Source organism: Equus asinus, chromosome 30 (genome assembly GCF_041296235.1).
Source record: "Equus asinus isolate D_3611 breed Donkey chromosome 30, EquAss-T2T_v2, whole genome shotgun sequence".
In the NCBI taxonomy this organism is placed as follows: Eukaryota; Metazoa; Chordata; class Mammalia; order Perissodactyla; family Equidae; genus Equus; species Equus asinus.
The window spans coordinates 726,320-750,409 of NC_091819.1; the positions used below are offsets into that span (position 1 = coordinate 726,320).

A 24,090-nucleotide genomic window follows, 5' to 3' on the forward strand; every position below is an offset into this window, starting at 1 on the left:
ACCTCTCTGATCTCGATTTTCCATCACCACATCCTACCTTCCCAGCTCACTCGCTCTCAGTAGTGACCCTGAACTAGCCTTCGACCTGATGGAATCCCACTGTCTCTCAGGTCCCTGATGTCCTTCATCCCCATCCCTCCTATCCAGCGTAAATTCCATGGTCCATCACCTTCATTACTCTCTTTCCCCTCTCTCCCTTCATAGTACTCAGCAAAACTACAACCTTGGGTCAATTCCATTTTCTGCCTACTCCACACATGGGCCTGTGCCACTGAGAGTGGTTGGGAAAAAAAATACACAACCACGCTCATTGTTCTCAATTTAAATTCATTACTTTGAACCTTAGTGGACTCTTAATACTGCCAGGCACTCAGGTACTTCACTAGTCCACCCGCTTTCATAGACAACCATTTCATCCCCTTGCCTTCCAACTCAAACACCCAAGACTTCCTTCCTCATGGTCTTTCTTGGCTGCTGATCTTGCTTTCTACTGCACTGAGAAAACTGAAGCAACTGGAAGAGAACTTCCAGACTCCCGTCACCACATTTACCCACCGCTTGCCATGGATGAACTTAACCTGCTTCTGTTTGAAGTCAGTCTTTCAACTCGTGCCCTACATGCTGTTCCCTCTTGCCTACTCCAGGACCTCACTCCAGCAGCTCTCTATTCTTCCTCCTACTCCAGGACCTCACTCCAGCAGCTCTCTATTCTTCCTCCTACTCCAGGACCTCACTCCAGCAGCTCTCTATTCTTCCTCCTACTCCAGGACCTCACTCCAGCAGCTCTCTATTCTTCCTCCTACTCCAGGACCTCACTCCAGCAGCTCTCTATTCTTCCTCCTACTCCAGGACCTCACTCCAGCAGCTCTCTATTCTTCCTCCTACGTCATAATTTGTTTTTTTGCTCTCTCCTAGAGCATTCTCATCAGCCAACATGCACCTATTTCTCCCATTTAAAAACATCTTTCTCTTGACTCTGTATCTCCTGTAAGCTGTCATTCCATTTCTTTGCCCTCCTTTGCTGAAAAAACTTGCTTTAAAAAAATGACTTTTCTCAATGTTTCTAATTTCTCTCCCCCATTGTGTCTTAAAAACACTCCAATCAACCTTTCTGTCCCATTATTTCATCAAAACTACTCTTATCAAGGTCACCACTGACCTTCATGTTGACAAAATCAATGGCCAGTTCTTGGTCTTTATCTTCCTTGACCTATCAGCAACATTTAACAAAGTTGATAACTATTTCCTTCTTAATCGTTTTTTCATTCACACTAGAAAGGACACCACACACTTCTTGGTTTCCTCCTGCCCCTCTGGCTGGTACCTCCTATTCTCCCCAAACTCTCCATGTCGGAGTGGCCCAGGGTTTAGTCCTTGATCCTCTTCTCTTTCTATATTGCCTTCCCATTGTCTCATACAGTCTCATGGCTTTAAATATCATCTAAATGTTCCTTTGTTGCAACAGATCTAACTACCAATTTTCTAGTTAGGTAGCAAATAGGTACCTCAAACCCAACATATCCCAAACTGGATTCCTGCTTTTCCTCCCCAGCCTGCTTCATCTACAGACTTCCCCACGGCAGTTAATGGCAACTATCTCTCCAACTTCTCAGGCCAGAGACCTGGGAGTCATCCCAGACTCCTCTTTCCCTACATCCTACATATCCAGAATCCCATCACCTCTTGACACCTCCACTGCCACCACGTGACGCAGCCCCCACCATCTCTTGCCTGATCACTGTAATAGTCTCCCAAGTCCAATCTCCACACAGCAGCTGGAGTGTTCCTAAAACTGAAGCCAGATCACATCCCTCCTCTACTCAGAACCCCACAGTGGTTCCTCACTGAGCTCAGAGTAAACAACAAAGGCTACCACACCTCCACCCACACGCCCCGACTCTCCTTCCTAGGGCTCTCCTCCACAATCCCTGTTATGCGCCACTTCTGTCCCACCATGTGACCTTGCGCTAGCTGCTCCCTCTACCTGGCATGCTCTTCCTCCACACACCTTTGAGGACTCCCTTAGCTTCTTCAAGTCTGTGTTCAAAGCTCCGTCTGTCAACAAGATTTACTCAGACGCCCTGCTGGGTACCACAGCCTGTTTTCTCTCCACCCAGCCCTCGTCAGCCGACCCTTTCGTTTCAAACCGTTCCCATCAGTGTCTGACACGTCCTATCTTTATTACGTTTACTGTTTATTGTCTGCCTCCTCCTCTACTCCCTGCTAGAACGTAAGTTCACATGGCCAGGATCTTTGTCCGTCTTGTTGACTCATATTCCGAGTGCCGAGAACAACGTATGGCAAATATAATATCAGGCACTCAGTAAATACCTGATGAGTGAACGAGTGTTGGTTTTTAATTAAGTGTGGTCCTCATGATATACACATTCCATGTGCATTTTATACCTCTTGGATCAAGCTGGTTAATTATGTTGTTCAAATCCTTTATGTCCTGAAGTATTTTTATGTTAGACATATTCATTTCTGAGGGATGTGTTAAAATCTGCAACTCTGACTGTTGTACTATTTTCTTTGTTATTCTGTCAGGTTTTTTTTTTTTTTGAGGAAGATTAGCCCTGAGCTAACTACTGCCAATTCTCCTCTTTTTGCTGAGGAAGACTGGCCCTGAGCAACTTCCATGCCCATCTTCCTCTACTTTATATGTGGGATGCCTACCACAGCGTGGCTTGCCAAGCAGTGCCATGTCCGCACCTGGGATATGAACTGGCGAACCCCTGGCCGCCGAGAAGCGGAACGTGTGAACTTAACCGCTGGGCCACCAGGCCAGCCCCAATTCTGTCAGTTTTTGTTTTACAAATTTTGAGACCGTATTTTCAGTGTCTACAGTCCATTATTTTTACCTTCTTTGCAAATTCTTCCTTTTTCACAAGTAAGAAATCTCTTCCTGTCATTCGATGCTTTTTGCTTACAATTATCTTTCAATGAATATTAACATTAGTTGCCACGGCAGCTTTCTGTTTGTATTTGCATATATTTTCCCCGCTTTGGCATCATTCTGAAGACAGCAGAATGACCTGATATGAGTGTCTCTGGCTCTGTGGCTGAGTGTACGTCATCGCCACCCACACAACTTATTTGTCTTTCCGCATCACTGTGTCTTCTGTTCTGCTTCTCATCTCCTTTCCTGACTTTATTGGACGGAGTGAATGAATTCTTAAAATCACCTATTTTCCTCTACTGATTTAGGAATTGTACTTTCTATTTTCCTATTTCTATCACTTTAGTGGCATTCTTACATTTAACACACTTATTTAATTCTATTTTCTCTTTAAAAGTGTAGAGAGTTAACCAGTATCTTGTCCACTCAAACAAGGACCACAGCACACTTTCACACCTTTTAACCACATTAGTACTGCTGGAATTTTGGATCCAGTTTTTTAAACATAACACTAACTATTAGCTTTCTTATCATATTTTAACACATTTCCTGTGTTTCACTTTTTTCTGCATTTATTTTTCTTTTTGCTGAGGAACATCCTTTAGTTCTTTCATCAGCAGAGCTCTGTGGGTTGAGAAGTCAGCTCCCGTGTATCTGAAAATGCCTGTATGTACCTCTTGTTGGGGGTGCAGACCCCTGCCCAGAGCTGCAGGTTTGTAACTGCCTTCCCCCACGGCTCTCTGAAGGTCCTCCTCTGTCTTCCGGTATCCACTGTTGTCAGAGCCCACTGCCAATTTGACCACCATTCTTTTGTGGGTTACCTATACCATTATTCAGCATTTAAAATTTCCTCTATATCATTAATGCCCTATAATTTCACTATGGAAATTATTATTAGTTATGGGTTTATTTATCCTGCTTTACACATGGTGAGGTTTCCTATTTTGAGGACTCCCACCTTCATTTCTGGAAAAATTCTTGGTTGCAATTTTTAGTATGATTAGTGCCTCTTTTTCATTCTTTCTCTTTTCTCCTTTTTTTTTTTTGTAAATCCCAGCAGATGTATGTTAGAGCTCCTCAGGATATCTTTCATGTCTTCTCCTTCATTTTTTCTAATTCTCTAAAGTGCATTCTGAAAGATTTTTCTCCACTCTATTTTCCAATTCACTAATTTTCTCTTAAGCTGTAAAAAGCATGCTGCACAATCTGTTATTTTACGTCAATATTGTATCTTTTCATTTCAATATTATATCTTTCACTTCCAAGATTTCTAAGTGGTTCTCTCACACCCTTCTGTTCTTGTTTCATTACCTGTTATTCTTGTTTTGTGAAATCTAACTTCTTCTGTATGTTGAGAATTTTAACATTTTAAAACCCTCTTTAAATTGTTCTCCTGTCTTTTCTCTCAGGCATAAATTCTCTCATTTGCTGGGCCTCCTGACTGCTTTTCATGGCCTTAAATTTTATGGCTTCTTTGTGGTGTTTTGAGGACTCAACCGCCAGGACAGCTTTTAAACCACGAGCACTTCTCTCTGTGGGGTAGTCTTGAGCCACCTCAGCTTGGACCAGAGAAGATGCTGGCCTAGAATCAGACCCTAGTCCACAGCTCTGGGTTCTCTTCCCTCCTAGGTAGCCCAGTTCCGGAGTGCTTGCCCAGAAGTGGTTTGGGTCTGGGTTCTATCTTGAGTGCTTCTCTGTGCCTGCCTGCTTCTGCCTGCCCTTCCTCTTTTCTGGTCGGGGGCAAGCAGCCTGTTTCTGGGACACCTCAAGGAGGAGCTGAACTACCCTAGCCCCCGTCTGCAGAGAGCACAGTGTTCCTGGTTCCTGGATTCCCGCTCTGCACAGGCAGGATCCTTCAAAAATCCTGATCCCAGTTGCCTAGATCCATTTATAGCTCCCCCACCACAGTGGCTTTTCTCTCCATTATTGGCCAAAGAGACTTTCTTGTTTTTAAATATGCTGATGTATTTTTAAAACTTTAAAAAAATATTTCCCATTCCTTTTGGAATGGGGGGGATAGGATTCAGTTTACTCACCCTGCCGTCCTGACCTTGGAGTCTTACAATGGTTTTTGCTTTTGAAATAACAGCAGTTTAATTCTCCTAACCTCATCAGTCTGTAAACATTCACAAATATACCCAAAGTTCAAGCTTAAAATCAACTGTAGTGGAGGAATATTCCCATTATTCCAAAGTTGTCTGTATTGAAATAAGTAACAGATATACTGGAGCACCAGAAATGGAGGGACGATGACTTTATTTATTTACTTTATTTTATTTTTGAGGAAGATTAGCCCTGAGCCAACATCTGCTGCCAATCCTCCTCTTTTTGCTGAGGAAGACTGGCCCTGAGCTAACATCTGTGCCCATCTTCCTCTACTTTATATGTGGGACGCCTGCCACAGCATGGCGTGACAAGCGGTGCCATGTCCACACCTGGGATCCGAACTGGTGAACCCCGGGCCACCGAAGCAGAACGTGTGCACTTAACCGCTGCGCCACCAGGCCAGCCCCGGAAGATGACTTTAGAAAGGTAAGAAACTTGGGTTGGAGCAGGCTCTGCTGTAAGCCCGTGCACAGACTCTACCACTGCTTTCTGTAGACGGACCCAGAGGACAAAAGAAGAGGCGTCTTCCACAGCATTGGAGGAGCCACGGCAGCCAGTGGTCCTGGATCCGCGCCAGCCGCGCTCCTGCTCTGGGGAGGTGGCCAGTGGCCTGCAGGAGGGAGGCCGGTCTGGGAACTCAGAACTGCTCTGCTGCACTCTCTGCCACGAGGTCGCTGTCCGGCTTACGTTAAGCTACGCCCCCTTTTTGGGTCCCAGGTTTTTAATCTGTAAAATAAGGGAGTTGGGCTGGAATAGCTTCTAAAAGTATCTGCCAGAAATAGTTTTCTGTGACCTCAACAGTTTGGTACTCTGTAAGTATGCTGCATCCTCCATTCTTCAGTCTGCTGAGTAAATAACTTGCCAGGTAAAGAAGAAAACCACGCATTCCTGAAATCAGTCTTCAAAAACTGGAAGTCACACCCCAAATGCCCGGTTCAGTCTGAGCACGACTCTGCAGAGGAAAGGCTACTGGTGCCGGGTAGCTGGAGGCAGTTTCTCGGTGGGCGTGGACACACTCTGAGCTTTATGTAGAAAAAAGCTAACTAACTCAGACCAAAGCAGAAGTCCTCACACAAGGCCCAGACACAAAAATGTCTTTTCTACAAACATGTCTGTCACTGACGGTTGAGAGGGTAACAGAAATAAACCCAAAGCTGACGGGATCAAGTGCAGATGGAGCTGAACTAAGCCGCACGCTGCACAGCCACAGGGCATGAGGCGGGCCGGCCACCCTCACGTCGGCCCACTGAGAGCTTCCTGTGAACCGAGATGCAGGGAAGAGGACAAGGAAGGAAAGAGCAAAGTGGGAGCTCTACTGAAAACAAGGGAGAGGGGATGAAGAGTTTAAAAGTTGGGTTAAGGTGGCAGGAAAACTCCAGAAGAAACCTCAGAGCTTCCGAGAGCTTTGACCAGGAGTCACAGTGAATGCGTGTGAACTGCTGCGTTTCACGTGCTGCGCTGACCTCACAGGTGCACAGGACCGAGAGCTGGTGCACCGCCAGCCACAGTCCCAAGAGCCGCCAGACCACACCCTGAAGACGTCGTCTAACGTCTGAAAGACACTCACAGCAGGGCCCTCGCCACCCAGTGCTGCGTGTGCGGCACAGGGCACTGCGTCTAACTGCCGTGTGCGGACACAGACCGTGTGGGGTGGGCCCCGCAGGCTTCTATCCACTATCCAGCACTTCAGAGAGAGGCAGCCTGTCAGAAGAGAGGGACCCAGCCCTCTGACAAAGTCCGATGAGCAGTCTTCACTTGCACGCAAGCCTTCACTCTTCCTAAGTTTGTGTGGTCAAAGTATTTCAGAAAAAAAATTAGACAACGAACAGGGGCTCATTAAAGAAAATTCAGAAAGTAAAGAGAAGTAGGAAACAGCCCGTCTTATTGGTCTCACCGTGACACCCCCAGGCCGGGAGCCTCTCGCTCTAGAGCTGCACTCACATCACACACTGAACTGTGGATCCGTTCCTTCGGTAACATGCTGTCTAACTGTCCAGGTCACAACGCTACCTTTGTAACTCATTTGTAAACGGCTGCTCCTATTGCAGGCTACTCCAAGGACACACGGCTAAGCAGCCACAGTCCGCGTGTGGTAAAGCAAAGCCCAACTCAGCGCTCCACGGCATGGATGACTCAGCGCGGACTACCGCCAGAGCACTGGGCATTTAGGTTGTTTCCACTTTTCCCACTACTGTAAACAGCCAAACGTCTGCTCTGTGCAACAGTACCCAACAGACAGCCTTCCGCATAACGCACACTCAAGCGTCGACTGAATGAATAAACGTGCACAGAGCCACACGGACATAATACACCCTGTGAGGAAACGCTCTCAACAGAGGCTGTCTTTTCTTTTTCATTCTTAGGAGAGTTTCCTAGAGACAGATTTCCATAAGTGGAAATTCTGAATCAATCTGGGGCTTTGATAGTTCCAAAAGGACGCGCTCGTTTGCATTCCCAACAGTAAAAGACGAGAAGGCCCATTTCACTGTACTCTCAATAAACTGGGCATCCTCATTTCAAAATCTGTGCCTATTCTGCTTGGTGAAACAAAAAATCCTACCTCATTATAATTCTAATTTATAGTTTTGAACGCTAGTGAGGTTACATACTTCCCCTTCTGTTTGTTAAGTAGTCTGTTTTGAAGTAGCTTTCTAATAATCGTTACTACCTAAATCAAATTTATTTCTTGAAGCTCACTTGTAGGTTGCAGTAAAAAAACATTTAGGAAGTAAATTCTGGAATAAACTTTCTTTAAGGAACTAACCAAAATTCACAGCTAGGCGCATCCGGTCAGAGCGATCTGCAGCACTGTGACATGCTCTCATTAATGCTGCAGGTGGAAGCAGGACTCAGTTCCTCACTTTCTCCTGACGCTTATGTTATAATAGTTTCGTTTTATTTGTGATATTTTTCTGGGGTGATAATGTAACTGAGGAGGGGAGAGCTCGGAGGAAAAGGTACCCATATTCTTCTTCTAAAGTTTTTCTTTAGGAAGCCATTCTAGATTAACCTAAAACCTGTCAGGGCTGTTTTCCACAACTGTATTCTATAAGAACTTCTTTACTAAAAGCAGTCTTGGGGCAGCTGAGCAGAACTTTCTCAATCCTCAATTAGGCTCTCTCTCCAATGAGTTCTGTAAACAAGCAAGGTGAACACAAAAAGGCAGAAACACGGTCAGAGGAAAGGAGCCAGGTCCAGACAGCATCTCCAGCAACGAGACCTGATGGTGACTGACACCCCATCTCACAAGTGCACCCAGTAACTAACATGTGGAAAACGCTCGTCTGAGCCAGAGGTGCATTTGCTTTTCATTCCTTCAGAACGTCCTTGCAGGAGCATGCAAGAACATTGACTAACCATCTGTTCTCAACAAGGAGAGCAGAAATGTGGAACGGGATCGTTCAGGGAAGCAGCCAGAGTGAAGCACGGAACCACAGTCACCAACCTGCCAAATGACAGGACGATTCGATCTGTCTGAACTCTCCAAGCCTTTACAAAGAGTATTTTTTTTTTTTAACAGCCAAATATCTTGGAGCTTTGCCCACAAAGCAAGTGGCTACTCACCAGATGCTCTTAACCCCCAGAAAATGCATCAAAATCACCACATGCAGAGTCACAAGGAGAAGCCACCACTGCGTCAGTGCCCCATCCCCGCTCACCACCTGCTCTCACAAGTCAGCAACATCTCCTTAGCGCCAAACCTATGGGACACACAGGAGTTCTCAAAGCCGGTGTGGGTGACGGAACCAGCTGGACGTGACTGCAGAGGACTGCGGGGGCTACGGTCTCTGTCCAGCACTTGCCCCCTTTCTCTTCTTTGGGTAAGAGAACCCCTGCCTCCCGTGGGGAACCTATTCCATGTAGCTGACCCTCTCCTACCCTCCCCTGCATCAGGCAGAGCTGGGGCTATGGCAGCATTATTGCCACCCCACGACCACCATCACTGTCACCGTCATCACCACGGTGGGGAACACTCCCTGAGCACGTTCCCTGTGCCAGAGACTGCTCTGTCAGCTTCGTGTGTATTATCCCATTTACAGAAATGACCTGTGTGGGAGGTGCTACTGCTCCTCCCACGTCAGAGCTGAAGAAACAGGCGCAGGAGGAGCATGCAATTCACCCAGGGTTCCATGGTCAGTGGCAGAGCAGGGATGTGCACTCAGATGACTCGGTTCCAGGGGGCAGGCTCTCAACCACTAGGCTTCACTGCCCGTCCATCTCTGTCTACAGAAAATGGGTCAGGGAAGTTCAGCTGACCCAAGCGAGGTCCCTCAGACACGTGGGCACCAGGACAGAGAAGGAATCTCTCCTCTGTGTCTACACACAGAAGAAGGCAGAGCTCTGAGGGCGGCTTTAGCCTCCTAGACTCAGCCATGCCCGAGCCAGGCCAGGTCAATGCGCAGGTTTCCCAGTGACACAGCCATTACTTGAGCTGTATCATGTTCAGTTTCTGTCACCTAGAGTCCCTAAAACTCGCCACTCCCGCTTGGTGGAATACTCTTCTTCCCCGGCTCTGTTCCTTCTTCTCTGGGCACAGCACCCCTGATCTCCTCCCACAGCACCCCTCCTCCTTCACTGTCCATAAGCACCAGTGCATCCCGGCCTCTGCGCTAAACCGTCTCCTCTTCCTTCTTCACAGCAGGGCCCTCCTTAGCACCCCACATTCGGAGAGGCCTCCCTCCGATCAGGCTTCTCTGATAGGAGAATGTGCTCCTTTTGCCTGCCCTGCTTCAGAATCACTGATACTGAACCACAGTTACTCGTGTGAGGGCACCATATCCCCCAAATACTGGGAAGAAAGGAGTTGAGATTGACTGCTCTACAAGTAATCCTTGGAAAACAGCATCCTTTCGCTTACCACTAGTGCCAGCAGGTGGATGCCTCCACAGCTCTGTCTCCAGCCCCGGACCTTCCCCACGCTTCAGGCTCATGAGGGTTGTTTACTTTCACACATCTGAGAGGGACCTCAAACTCAGCACATCCAACAACAAAATCACGATCTCCATCCCCAAACGCGTTCCTCCTCTTGATCTCAGTCTCAGGAACAGCATATTATCCCTGCAGCCATCAAAACTGGAAACATCAATGTCATTAATCGCTCAAATTTTCAGAGAAAACATACCTAAATACCAAGTGTTCTGCTAGATCCCGGGGGTAAAATAATGAATGAGAAACAGACCTTGAAAAATTTTAGTTTGACTGGCAAATGCAACATATTAATGATTATCACCGTGTTAAAAATTAATTCAAGATGCTGAGAAGAACCTAGTCTGGTCTGAGGAGAGGTCAAAGGAAGGCTTCTTAGAGGAGGAGAGGCCTAACCTAAAACACAAATGTGTGCTGAAAAAGGGAGCGGTGAGGGGAAGAGCGCTCTGGGGAACAGGTACCATGGGTGAAAGCTCAAAGACGGAAAGAGAAGGGCTCATGAAGTACCTTTACACTAGTAGCTTTCATTTATTAAAAAGTCAGTAAAGCTAGGTGCTATTTACAGTGAAATACATCATCACTGCTGTTCCTTACATCAATCCTACAAGACAGGGACAATCATCTCACTTTACAGTTGTTAAAGCACTTTCAAAGCTCAGAGGGGTTAAATTATTCTCCAAGACCATCCAGCTAACAGGAGAAGGACCAGCTCTGAACCCAGGTCTTCTGCCTCCAAAGCCAATACTGTCTGTACCCGTCCACGCATCTCCTCAACCTTCCTAGACTCCTCCTGTGCTCACCCTCCACTCCAGTAAGTATCAACTCCTGCTGAGCTTTCAGTTCTCAGATTTCTCCCACTCAGTCCATACCCACCACCGGAAACCTGGTTCACCATCTTCCATCTGGACCCGGTCTCTAACTGCTCTCTAGGGACAAGAAGTGTGAGAGCGTGTATCACAGAAAGCAAGATCAGAACTACTTCACTTTCCCAGCATGAGATCCACTGACTAACCCAAACACGTTCTCCTGCTACATGGAAGCAACACTCCTGTTCTTGTCCAGGCCTGGCCCTGGAGTAACCAGGGGCGTAGTCACCGGCTCTTTCGTCTTCCTTAGTTATGCTCTTCTCTTGAGAGGTCTCACCCAGTCCTCCGTCTCTAAGTACCATCTCTACGGCAATGACTCTTAAATATATTTGTCTCCATGAACACCAGATTCTTACATTCAATTCACTATCTCAACTTGGAGGTCTGATAGGAATCCCGCCTGCCCCATGAAGATGCGAGCACCGTGAGGGGCAGGAACGTTGTCTACCTTATACTTTTCTGTATTCCTAATGCAGAACACTTGACATATAGTGAGTAATCAATAAGTTTTTGCTGACTGAACAAATGCATGCTGCTATGCAAGAAAAGACATCCCGAATGGGGCTGGACTGTCCCAGGGGCCCTCTGAGGATTTGGAGCTCTGGGTTAGACGTGCATTTCTGGAGGAGGGAGGTGTAGAGGGTGGCGCTAGGCTCCCACAGTGGGCCACAGTTAATCCTCCTCTCGAGCGGTGCCCTCCTGGGACATGAGCCACCCCTCTACATTATACCTCTAGGAACAGTGTCTGTCAAACTTGCCTGTTAAGAATCACCTGGCGACTTCTATAACACAGATCCCAGGCTTTCCACCCTCCACCACCACAATCCCCTCCTAATTCAGAATCTCGAGAGAGGGGCCTGAAAATCCGTATTACAAACAAATGAGCCCCATGATTCCTATCGACAACTTTGAGGAAGACTTCTATAGAGGCTTTACCTACGAGGTAACTATCATCGAGAATGGCTCAGCTTGTTGCTGCCCTTAGCTCCAAGTCAAGCACTCCAGAAATAATTTATAAATTGTCCAAACAATATCTCATTAGTTTTATTCCTGAGCACTACAGGTCAGCAGTTACCTAAGACTTCTCAGACGACATGTCATACATCAGGTACACGTTTATGCCACAGAAAGTATCTGCCTTGCTTACTTGGCACAATATTAACTGTGCCAACCCAGGATCAATTCCCAGACCTGACTTGAGTCTTTACTGTGACATGTTACTGTCAGTTTTCATCACCTTTTTCCTTAAAGTTGTTGAAGAATCAGAATTTTAGCTTCTCTTTCCAAAAGTCCACTCCTCTTAACTACCATTTCAAATAAGCCCAGGGTCAAAGCTTTGAAGATCTGTCGCCCCCTCCACAAACTCCTAAGTTCTTCCTGCATATGTTCTGCAGACTGATAGTTAACAAGGCAGAAAAGACTAATAAATTCTACAATCTACTCCTGACTAAGGGATTCAAATGACAACCAGCAATTAAAGCGAAGGACAGCAATTAACAATCTTCTGACAGGCACCCTTCCAAGAACCTGTGAGCCTTCTTAAGGCAAACTTACTTACCGTCATAGTCTATAAAAAGCAGAATTTCTCAAGTGTCAAGTGATTATATATCCCCAAACTGTAATTTTAACTAACCTCGAGACAGGTCTTTGGGAGGTAAGAAGGGATAGGATCAGATGAGAAAAGCAGATAGGGGTATAATGGGAGAACCAACCATCTCCTCAAAAGGTGATGAACTGAAGCTGGACAGAGAAACTCTATTTAAAATGGAGTTTAAATGGACATGGAAGAAACTCTCCCCCTTCACTCCTTCATTCAGGAAGCTTCACAGCTTGTTTCCAGCAGCAGGACAACTCATCAATACTTTTCCAAGTGAGGACAAACAACACGTATCCCCCAAACAGATGACGTCCCTTGCCCCACAAAGTGTCGATGATACTAAAGAATCAGAGGAACTGGGAAAATGCTGAATTGCCAGAGAAGTGCTTGGATGAGAGAAAACTGACATCGGGTCATGATGACATCAGCACACACTTGCTGAATCAGTAACCTAGAGCAGAGGCTGACAAACCGTGGCCTGGCCCATAGGCCAAATTCAGCCCACCAGCCTGCTTCTGTAAATAAAGTTTTATTGGAACACAGCCACTCCCACTTATTGACACGCTGTCTGTGGCTGCTTTCTTGCTACAACAGCAGAGCTGAGTAGTTGCAACAGACCATGTGGCCTGCAAAGCAGGAAATATTTATAATCAGGCTCCGTACATAAAAATGTGGCTGAGCCCTGACTTAGAGCATTATGTGCCACCAATGAAGGTCAGGTTGGCCCTGCTGCCACTGGCCCTCCCCAAGCACGGACGCTGGGGAAGAGGCACAAACATCTGCCCTCCCGTGGGGCTCAGAAAGGAAGAGTGTGGACTCGCAGAACATCCAGGAGGCGGCTACACTAGGCACCTGGAGAAATGGGGAGCTTGGCATTCAGCCACCATAGCCCCATGACTCACCAATTTGGTATGTCGCTTTTGAAAGTCCCCCAATGCCTAAGGAAAACACCATCTAAAAGCAAAAAATGTTTTATTTGGTTATATAGTATCCCAACATGTTATTTTCCTCTTAAAACGCTTCTATCACCTGAAAAAAAATTCAGAAACATAACCAGAACTATAAGCTCCAAGACTATACTAAGTATTTTAGTTTGAGCTATTAATTTAGCAATGGGTTTTTAAAATATCCCTCCTTCCTTCTCAGCAGTCAACAACACTGCCATAATTTAAGGTGTAAGAGTTCAAAAAAGCAAACGCAAAGAAAACAAAACACTTCTAAAGCATAAAAAAAGTCAAGTATTTTTAAAAGCACACAGTGTGTTAAGGCACACCTATGTGAATCTTTATGTACCTTAAAGGGTCATATTTGGACATAATGTCATGTTTTTTTTTTTTGGAGGAAGATTAGCCCTGAGCTAACATCTGCCAATCATCCCCTTTTTGCTGAGGAAGCCTGGCCCTGAGCTAACATATGTCCGCACCCGGAACCCGAACCAGTGAATCCGGGCCACTGAAGCAGAATGTGTGCACTTAACTGCTGCGCCACCAGGCCGGCCCCAATATTATGGTTTTTTATGAAAGAAATTCATGTCACTACATGGCTGCTGTCTGAGTCTTGAACTTGCTTGACTGAAAACTGAGAATGGTATGGAGAAAATTAAGACTGGTAGATGGTAGATATTCATCTTTTCACCCCAACTATCCTACCTCTCGGGTCTGACCTAATGGTCACACTGAAAGGCAACATCTTTTAGTGGCTCGAGCTCAACATTCCTGCTGAGGCAAATCTATAAACACTCCATTTGCTGAAAAAGAGCTGCAAATCCCACACTAAGCTTTTCACCTCAATCACGGGGTTAGAACTCTGACAGGAGCCGAGCCTAAGCCATGGTTAAAGCTGCCCAGCCATGCTATCAACAGAAGAAATGAGTACTTCTGTAACCGAGGTAACCCTCAGACTCCAGCGGGAGGGGAACAATTACTCCTGGAGGCTCTCTGTGATCAAAGCCATCACAGGACTGAGTACTTTGATAAAAGAGTGGAACCCCAGTGCTTTGAAGACAATGTTAGGAAATTGTCATCATGGTAATGATGGGGTCTGAGGAATACTTAGGTTGAAAATGATCCTTTTTTCAAGAATGCCCTTAGTTGGTCCTGAATATGTTTAAAATAAACAACCAACTTAGGAAAAATTCCATCAGGAAATTCACCAGAATGTTAAACAGTAATCTCTTTTGAGTGGTATGACTTTGAACAATTCTTTCTTGTTCTTTACAGCAGAAAGAATCCTCTTTTATTACAACTATTTTCTAACACCCCCTCCCAAAATTTATATCCTGAAATGAAATTCATAGATATAAAACTGAGCTAAAACAATAAAAAATCAACAATAAGATATGAAGAAGAAACAAAAGGAAAATAATTTATAACAAAATATGTATTTCAATGTGCAAATTCTTGGGCCAATAATACGAGAAGGCACCAAGCAGTGAGAGGCTTGGACCCAACACAGCATCGTCAGGAAGGCAGAAGTCAAATGCAGATCAGAAGTGTGTAAAATGATGTCGTTTACAAGTGGCACCGCCATCAGCGCTGAGTACAACTAAGTGCGGTTTTTCCCCAACTTACATAGTGGTTGAACTTTCAGAACCTCCCTCTGCCAAAAAACGTGAGTTTGTACGTAAAATCAAGTTCGGTTTTGAACTCAGGTAATAGATGATTTCATCTCTGACCGTCCAGGGAGCCAGTCCAAAGTCAAGAAGCTGTAGGACAACTGTTGGTTACATGCAGAGATCAGGATACGGAACATCTCTGGCCCCGTGCACTAAACGCATGGAGAACAGCCCCCACCAGAGACTCCTGAAAGAACCCCTATGAATGTTTACAGCCTCCTCTAAAATACTCCTGCAGCTTTTGAGAACCACTGCTTTACACTTTTCTACACTTCCATGTTTTCTATAATGAAATGTATTACCTCTATAATCATAAAAACTATGAAAGTTCCAGCAGAGTCTCAAGCTCATCAGTGTCCTTCCAACAGAGAGACAGAAGGTCACAGGTTGCTAACACAGACTAAGACCTTGAAGACAGCTGGAGGCAGAAGGAAGAAACCAGAAGGAAAGGCAAGGTCAAGAGGCTCACTGTCCCATCCTTAGTGGCTGACAACCTTTCACATCTCTGGACAGGACGTTTGAGCAAAGCCCAGATACCTTGAGGGTCAATTTATTCCATCTTAAAAAAGATTTCTGACTAAAGCAGAATCCACTGACATAATGGGACAGTGGGTCCAAAATTTACAGAGTCTCAAAGGAATACATGTGAGCTTTGATTACTGGGATTTCCTAGGCAACAGCATGACCTAAAATTAATAGAGTCCTTAAAAGGAAGATGCCAAAAGACACTGTTCTCAAGATGGTTTACACAGCTTGGGCCAGAGCAGGGGACAAGTGACCCATACATAGAAAATCACCATATCTGCAGTATTTTAAGAAGCAAGAGTCACAAAATAAGAGCTCACGTACAGTGGCGGGAAAGACCCTCCCAGGCCGACACGGAAGGGTTCCCACCAGAAAGGACTCCTCCATGCACACTGGAGAGACGGCAGCTGCCCCACAGGCCGGTCGGCTGCCGTCTCCCAGTCCCCATCTCCCTCCCGGGGACTGCCCACTGTCATCAACCGTACATCCGGGACAGCTGGCTTCCCTACATGCAAGATGCCTGCCAACTCCCAGAGGCTGGCGACAACAGGACCGTTTAGAACAGCCACTGCTTATTAAATCTGTTCTTATTTTTTATATCCTTATGAGCATTATATTATCAACTTTCTCAGACTTCTCAAAACTCTCTCATTCTGGGGACAAGTAACTACCCTTTCCTTATTTTTTTCTTATCTGGCTAAAGAGGCTGAGGAGGAAAATCTGTATTTTTTTATCCTTCCTCTCTGTTAAAAGGAAGAGAGGCTTGCTTTAAAAAAAAAACAAAAGATTATGGTTGTTATGCGGTATACTGTGAAAAATACTGGTTTCCTGTATAAATAATTAACGCGATCTGATAGCTCACCTACCGTGTCTCTAAACGGAGTCAAACCGTTGTCCTATCGCAACAGTGTAGTCCTGTCTGGGACATACCTTACCATATTAGGCAATCAGGCCCCAGAGAGACGGCGAAGAAAACGGTTGCAGGATTTTACCTAAAAGGAGAATGGCAGAGAGACTGCCCAGCAGTGGAGACTGGACAGAAAGTCACTGGGTGCCCTCCAGCAGATGAAGGGGCTTCACGAGGTTAAGTAACAAGATAAGAAGTACTGCTTGAAAGGGGAAAAGGTCCAGCAAATAGCAAGAAGCAAATCCGTGAAAAATTAGAGCAAATGGAAAGAAGGGCTATTCTTCACTCACTGAGAGAGGGGGAAATAAAGATCTGTGACACAGACCTGTGGGAACCCTGGCAGAGAAACAGAGGGGAGGGCAATTTAGGCCTAGGGAGGAGAGCCTGCTCGAGTGACAGAAGTCGGCAGGACTTGGTCAGGCGCTCAAAGGGGCCAAGCAAACACGACCATGCAGCTCTTCTCCTTCCCTCTCGACCCGTTCCTTACAATTAATTTCTCAAAATTCATCAGGTATGTTTTCGGAACACAGACACACGCTGGAGTTATGGAGGAGCCTGCACTACTCCTCTGACTTGCCAAACAATCCATTCTTTATGGATAAATTAATAAATAACCTCAAAATCCCATGATTCTAAAGTCAAGTATTCCAGAAGGCTTCCTCTCATCCAGATTCAGGAACCTATGGGTTTGGAAAATAATTCGTATGGATCTGAATCACCTCTAACCATCTAAATGTGTAACTCACTTTCATTCCACAACTCTGAGAAGTACATACTATTATTATCCCCATTCTACAGATGAGGAAACTGAAGCACGTCCTCTTAAGCAACTCATCCAAAATAATTAAGGAGCTGAGTCAGGGTTTCCCCAAGGAGCTCAGGTCTCGCTTCTGCACTCGTAACTGCTATGCTATATTGCTTGTTACCACGGCACATCACACAAGATCCACAACAGACATAAACATTTACCTGAAGGTGGGCAGCAGTCATGGACTGAGAACACAGCTGTGTGATCCTGGGAAGCTGCTTAACGTCTCTGGGTCTCAATTGTTATCTTTAAATGAGAAGTTTAACTAGATGGTCTTTAAAGTCTCTTTCAGTTCTAAAATTCAAACTCTGTAATTGCCATTCTAGCCATCACAGAGCTAAATGAGTTCAGTATACAACGGCATTTAGAAAAAGTTTTTCAAAGGTGGCCTCTTCTTACGTGAAACAGAAGCGCTAGTTATTCAAAGACGTAATAAAGCTGAGGAAACCAGGCAAAGTAAAGGGGCCACAAGCTGAGTCAACTTAAAAGATCACGCGCAGAGACTGTGAATGGATCATGTGCAGAGATGTGAATAGGTCGTGCGCATAGACGGTGAACAGATCACGTGCAGAGATGCGAATGGGTCGTGCGCGCAGACGGTGAACGGATCATGTGCAGAGAGGCGAATGGGTCGCCTGAACGCATGGTGAATGGATCATGTGCAGAGACAGGAACAGGTCGTGCGCTCAGATGGCGAATGGATCATGTGCAAAGAGGTGAAGGGATCATGTGCAGAGAGGTGAACGAGTCACACGCGGACAGTGAGTGGATGGTGCAGGGGGACAGTTCACCAACAGAATTCCTCTGACTAGCAAACACAGTCTTAGGACATTCCCGGACTTGAGAGGCCTGCAGACAGGGCCTGCCAGGAGGCTGTGACTTCTGCTCCGGAGACGTCCGAGGGTGCTCTGGGATCCCGGCCCCTACACCACGGCAGGGCTGTTTTACACGCAGGCCGAGTGGACAGCGTGGTGACCTCCCTACACGAGTTGAGAAAAAACGGTAAAACAGCAGCAGCAAACCTGCCCAGCATGGAGTGAGCTGCCCCGTCTGCCTGACTTTGTTTTGGAGAGAGGGGAACCTGCACATCCTCAGGGCCAAGTGCGGCCCTCGGCGCTCCGCTGCCTCCTTCCCTGGACTCCGCGGTGCCCAGGCTCTCTCTTCGGGCCTCTTCTGTGTCAATGCTCGTCCTCCTGGGATCTCACCCCATCTCGCAGTTTACATACAACCGGCACGTTTACACGTCTGGCCTGGACCTCTCGCCTGAGCACCGGATTCCTACCCCTGACTCTTTCCTAGACGTTTCTTAACGCTTCTAAAACCAAATTTAACACTTACAAAACCGAAACTGAACGCCCACTCTTCCCCAACCAGATCTAGTCCTCCCAATCTTCTCCATCTCAGCTAATGAAAACTCCATCCTTTCAGCTGCCTTAGCCTAAAGCTTTGGTGTTAACCTTGACCGACCTCCCTCCTATTCTCTTCACCCTGTATCCAATCCGACAGCCAATCTTCTAGCTCCAACTTCAGAATAAATCCAGAATAGGAAAACTCTCAGCATCTTTATGCCCCACTCTCAGCCTGTCCAAACACCTCTGTTTCCCCTAGACTGCTGTAACAGCCCTACCTGCTGGCCTGGCTCCCACCTCTCAGGAGAGTGAGCAGAGTAACACTTTGCGGTGTATGTGTCACACGTCACCCTCTGCTCAACTGCACAACGGATGCCCGCTCCTTCAGATCACAGCTGGAGCCCTTGCAATGGCTTACCAGCCCCTGCCGCCAGGGCCTCTGCCCATTCTGCTCTGCCACGTGGGTCTTCTCACCTGTCTTCCAGCCCGTCAGGCACACACCTGCCTCAGTCTCCAGAGGGGCTGTCCCCTGCCCGTAACGCTCTACCCCACACAGACTCACGGCTTCCCACCCCGCTTCCTTTCAGACTGGGCTCAGGTGACGCTTTCTCAGCAAGGCCAACCTGACGGCCCTACTCATAGTGTTGACCTCCCACCCACACTGGCATTTCTGACCTCCCTACCCTACTCAACGCAGTCTTCCCATGGCATTCATTGCCTTTTCACACATGATTTCCCTCACACCCCCTCTATCCACTGTCCACTCCTCCACGCGAGTGTTGGCTCCATGAGAGCAGGGCTTGTGTTCACTGGTGCATTCCAGCACCGAGAAAACAGCCTGACCACCACAGGCACGGAAAGTGCTTGTTCAACAGATGACTGAGAAGGAGGGTATAGAAGAGAGGGCAGGACAAAAGTGGAAATGCATTCAGTGGCTCCCAAGGCAAGTTTTATTTTCTGTTAAAGCTTAGTTCAAAACCGAGCTTTGCCAGCACATTTCAGTATGGTTCTCTCCTGTATTTAGTTGAAAACCTTACACTGAAGTGCTTACCTCTTTTGGAACACTTCGCCAGCTTCTCTCTCCACCAGCATGCTACCAGGTATCGCAGGCAGATATCTTATTATCCATGAATTAGTAATTCCTTAACAACTCTCCCTTCCCAGTGCATTCTGAGGGGCGATTAGTGATCCAGACCTACTGGTTCCATTCCGGGCCGGGAAAGCGACACTGCTAACTTTGAGGGTGATGTTTTAGTGACTGTCCAGACTGAGGGCCATCTGATCTGCCTAAAAGCAACAGGGACTCTGGGGACGGGGCAGCACTCTCCTAATTACAGTGTGGAATTCTCACTTCCTGAAAGACACAACCACCACCTCCACCAAGGACAACAGGGACTCTGGGGACGGGGCAGCACTCTCCTAATTACAGTGTGGAATTCTCACTTCCTGAGAGACACAACCACCACCTCCACCAAGGACAACAGGGACTCTGGGGACGGGGCAGCACTCTCCTAATTACAGTGTGGAATTCTTACTTCCTGAAAGACACAACCACCACCTCCACCAAGGACAGCAAAAGAATGCTGACCTCGACCCACGAATCTCAGCACTCAGGGCAGGCTTTTACGCTGTCCCCCAAGACGACGTCCTTCACTCAAGGAGGTGGGGCGCTCCTAGCAGGTTGGCTCATGTAGCCTGCTGAGCAAAAACCAAACAGATGGACAGGGAACGGGGAGGACGCTGCCCAGTCTCAGGTCTGCTTCCCCAGTCAAGCAAGAGCCCCTGAGGCAGGCACGGGCGCTCACTCCAGGACAGTTTTCTGTCCCTGTGGAGACTCCTTGGCTTCTCTGGGCCCCAGTGTTTTTAACGGTAAACTGAGGTTCTTAACCCAAGTTATCTCTAAATTCCCGAAAGTTGGGAGGCAAGAACTTTACTACACTGGAGTGGGTTCTTCAACACTTCCTTTAAAACAAAAGCCGTCTGTCTGCTCAGCTGCTCCAGGGCACTATTCTGCGCGTTCACCGACATCTTTCTGTTGACCGCTTGTGCCCTCTGGTGATGAATTCAATTATACAACAGAACCAGCTGGGGAAGAACTGCTCCAGAGGAGTAAGGCGGGGAAACAACAACACAGAAGACAAGCTCAACGTGAAGCAGAAGGCAAGAAGGCCCAGGTGCAGGTAAAACGATGGGAAGAACCCAGACGGCCACCCCCTCCACACCGTGCCTGCGACCGTGCCTTCCAGAGCCCACGTTTCGTGCAGTTACCACCAGGAAAGAAAACAAACACGCTCATGAGTACGAGAGCGTTTTCAGGGATGACTGGAATAACCTTCCTCACACTCGGACTCAGATTCAGTTTCTTCCCACTTAGCAAGAGAAAGGATCTGTTAAATTTCTGGAGACTATGTTACACACCTAATGTGGATAATGAAACAGATTTCCTTTAAACACATCTGTTAAGGAGGTGCTAAGACATCAAATTCTATATTCATTGCCAGTCTCACTGGTTCGTGGATTTACCAATGGGGATGGGTTCTGACTAAACCCATGCACTATACTGGGCTTAAGCCAAGTGGCCGGCCTTCCACGCATCATTTCTTGGTGTCACCACCACAGAAATGCATGACTGGTCTTCCTCTATCATGTAATTGACAACAAACATCAGAGCCGTAAACCCAATCTGTACATAAATGCTGGTTACATTTTTCTAGTGTAGGTACACAAAAAAGAAGAAATGGATTTCAGTGATGTCAACAGAGATTTAGGTTAAACAATAAAATCTTTTTTTTGCTTGAGGAAGATTGTCCCTGAGCTAACATCTATGCCCATCTTCCTCTGCTTTGTATGTGGGAGGCCTCCACAGCATGGCTGATGAGTGGGGCGTAGGTCCGCACCTGGGATCTGAACCTGTGCCCCTGGGCCGCCGAAGCAGAGTGCAGGGAACTTTACTCAGCCACGGGGCCAGCCCTAGAAAGTCTTCTTACCTGTGCTGTTGTTACTGACACATGGGCGAGAGGTTAAAGAAACTTCTCTTGAAATCTTTAAGAGGAGGAAAATAAGAGTCTGTACATACTTGGAATCATTTTAGTTATAACCCTGCCTGGAGACATAAGTTGGAGGTAATACCACTGAAACTTTCCTTTTTACCCTTAAAATGAAATATTACTGTATAATTCCATACACACAAGATTCAAGAACAGGCAATGCTAACCCGTGGTGACAGAAATCAGAAACAGGGCTGCCTCTCGGGAAAGCAAAGGAGGTACAAGGGAAGTTCTCAAGGTGCTGACAAAGTTCTCCATCTTGATTTGAGTGGTGTTTATAACAGTGGATACAATCGTCAAAACCCATCAAAGAGCACAATTAAGATCTGTGCATTTACTGATTGCAAATTACATCTCAACTTAAAAACTGATGTCTGAGTCTTGGGAGGAGTTAACTTTTTTTTTTAAAGATTTTATCTTTTTCCTTTTTCTCCCCAAAACCCCCCGGCACATAGTTGTATATTCTTCGTTGTGGGTCCTCCTAGTTGTGGCATGTGGGACGCTGCCTCAGCATGGTTTGAGGAGCAGTACCATGTCCGCACCCAGGATTTGAACCAACGAAACACCGGGCCGCCTGCAGCGGAGCATGCAAACTTAACCACTTGGCCACGAGGCCAGACCCTGACGAATGACTTTCACGTCAAACCTCAACAGTTCCCGTTTTTCCTCACCCGTCAGAGCACCTTTTCTGTAATTTTAAGTCAATGGTCCTAAAATAAAATTCTCTGGGAAGCAGTGGATCAAGAACATCTTAGTTTCCCTTCTTTGGTGGCCTAGGCTAGGATTTTCCCATGCCAAGTAGTTTGAAAAGGCAGAGACAGAGCTTTCCACTGACAAAGACATTCCACGACAACAAAGCCTTCCTTGCTGCAATTCCCTTTATGGACCCAAAGGCCTCTATGACCCTCTAGGGATCACAGTACGTTTCTGTGCTCTGTAATCGAATACTCAGATCCTCTCTTTAGGTGTCTCCTAAGTCCCCAAAGCGACTTTCCTACTTTCCCTCTTTCTGTCTCCACAAGTCTTTCCAAGCCCCTTGAAAAACTGAAGCATGGCTGCTGTTTGCGCGCATACAAGCGCACACACATGCACGCACACACACTCCCTGGCCTGAAGGAACCTCCACGTGGTACTGCCACGTGACATGGCTCGTTTCTGTGACGCAGCCCCAGCCTCACTCAAGGGCAGCTCTTGCCTGCGTCACCACCAGTCCCAGGCATTGCTTTTGCAAGGCCACCACTGACTGCTCTGGATCTTGACTGAAATACAGTGGGTCAATGACATAATACAGCATTTCTATTTCCTCTGCCAAAAATGAGTTGTTAATTTTCAGTATGGGTTATTAAATATATTCTGAGAACATACTTTCAATTAACTAACTGTAGGGCACAAAATGGCCATCTTTTTACACAATTTCTAATAGAAACACATGCAGTCTCAATTCATTTAGTCAAAGCCAAATGCCTTTCTTCCTGAAAAATGGTATTAATAAGAAAACCACTAACTTTCTATCAGGCGTGAGTGGCTTACAGGAACCCAGAGTCTCAGGAAACCTGGGCCCAGGCTGTCCATTGCAGAGAAAAGCTGGCTCCCAGGGCTTAAGGGGTCTGAGGTATCCAAAAGCCAAGGGGTTTAAGCTTATTTCAAAGTCAAATATACATGACTTCTGGATTGTGCCCTCTTTCCATTCCTCACGCTTATGACCGTATTTGTGTGGATCCATAAGAGAAGGCGCACCACTCTTCGCCTTCCCTCCAAAGACTCCAAGTCCTTTACATGATCCAGTAGTATGCTCATGGGAGAGAAAGCAGACAGACCCTATAATAACCATGTGCGAAATGGGCAGTAGGCATAGGAAAACATAGGAAACTTGCTCAAGAGCAGGGGCGTTGTCACATCATGTCAGCAAATACCACCAACTGCGCTGCCACATGCCTCAGAGGAATGCCCATCTCCAAGCTCTCCCTTGGCCCAGATCTGCACAGGCCCCGCTCTTTCTTCTGTTGCAGCTATGCGCACACGAGCACGGCTGAGCCACAAGGGACATGCCTCACTGGCTGTTGCTTACCCACGCTGCTCTGACCTCTTCAGAGACATCAGTTTCATCTTCCTGCAAAGGAAGGAGGAAGAAAAACAAGAGGATGGATCATGGTCACAGACATCCTCGAAAGCAACAAGGTCAGCCCCATCAGTTACACCTCTTCCCATTTCACACACGAGCAATGAGCACTGGCTGCTGAGTGATGTGCTATGACTGCTGCTTTTAACAGCTGCCACAGGCGACAGCTTAGGAGCATCACCTGTAGTCAGAAACGTCAAATGACCAACAGCTGAAAAAAGGGCCTCTTAAGAAAGACGGACTTTATTTCACCTCTGTCAGTAGGCATCAGTCTATTTGGTCCTATAACAGTGAAATACTTCTAGCTAAAGAATAGTTTCTGATAGA

The 24,090-nt window shown here is 46.7% G+C and overlaps 1 protein-coding gene and 1 long non-coding RNA gene across 21 annotated transcripts in view; one reads left to right on the top strand and one right to left on the bottom strand.

Annotated features, from left to right (window-relative positions):
• The window catches only part of PPP1R12B (protein phosphatase 1 regulatory subunit 12B), a 206,298-nt gene that overhangs the window by 57,390 nt on the left and 124,818 nt on the right, over nt 1–24,090 (bottom strand). For 18 of the 20 annotated variants that reach the window (XM_070501531.1, XM_070501530.1, XM_070501543.1 and 15 more), the window contains one exon: nt 23,713–23,754. In XM_070501531.1, coding sequence (XP_070357632.1) covers nt 23,713–23,754 — 42 coding nt within the window. Of the gene's footprint in view, nt 1–5,139; nt 5,732–23,712; nt 23,755–24,090 lie in introns of those variants that run through there. The other 2 variants (XM_070501540.1, XM_070501537.1) reach the window with 2 other exon arrangements.
• The window catches only part of LOC139042560 (uncharacterized), a 31,314-nt gene that overhangs the window by 4,223 nt on the left and 3,001 nt on the right, over nt 1–24,090 (top strand). The gene's annotated exons all lie outside the window — the stretch shown is intronic.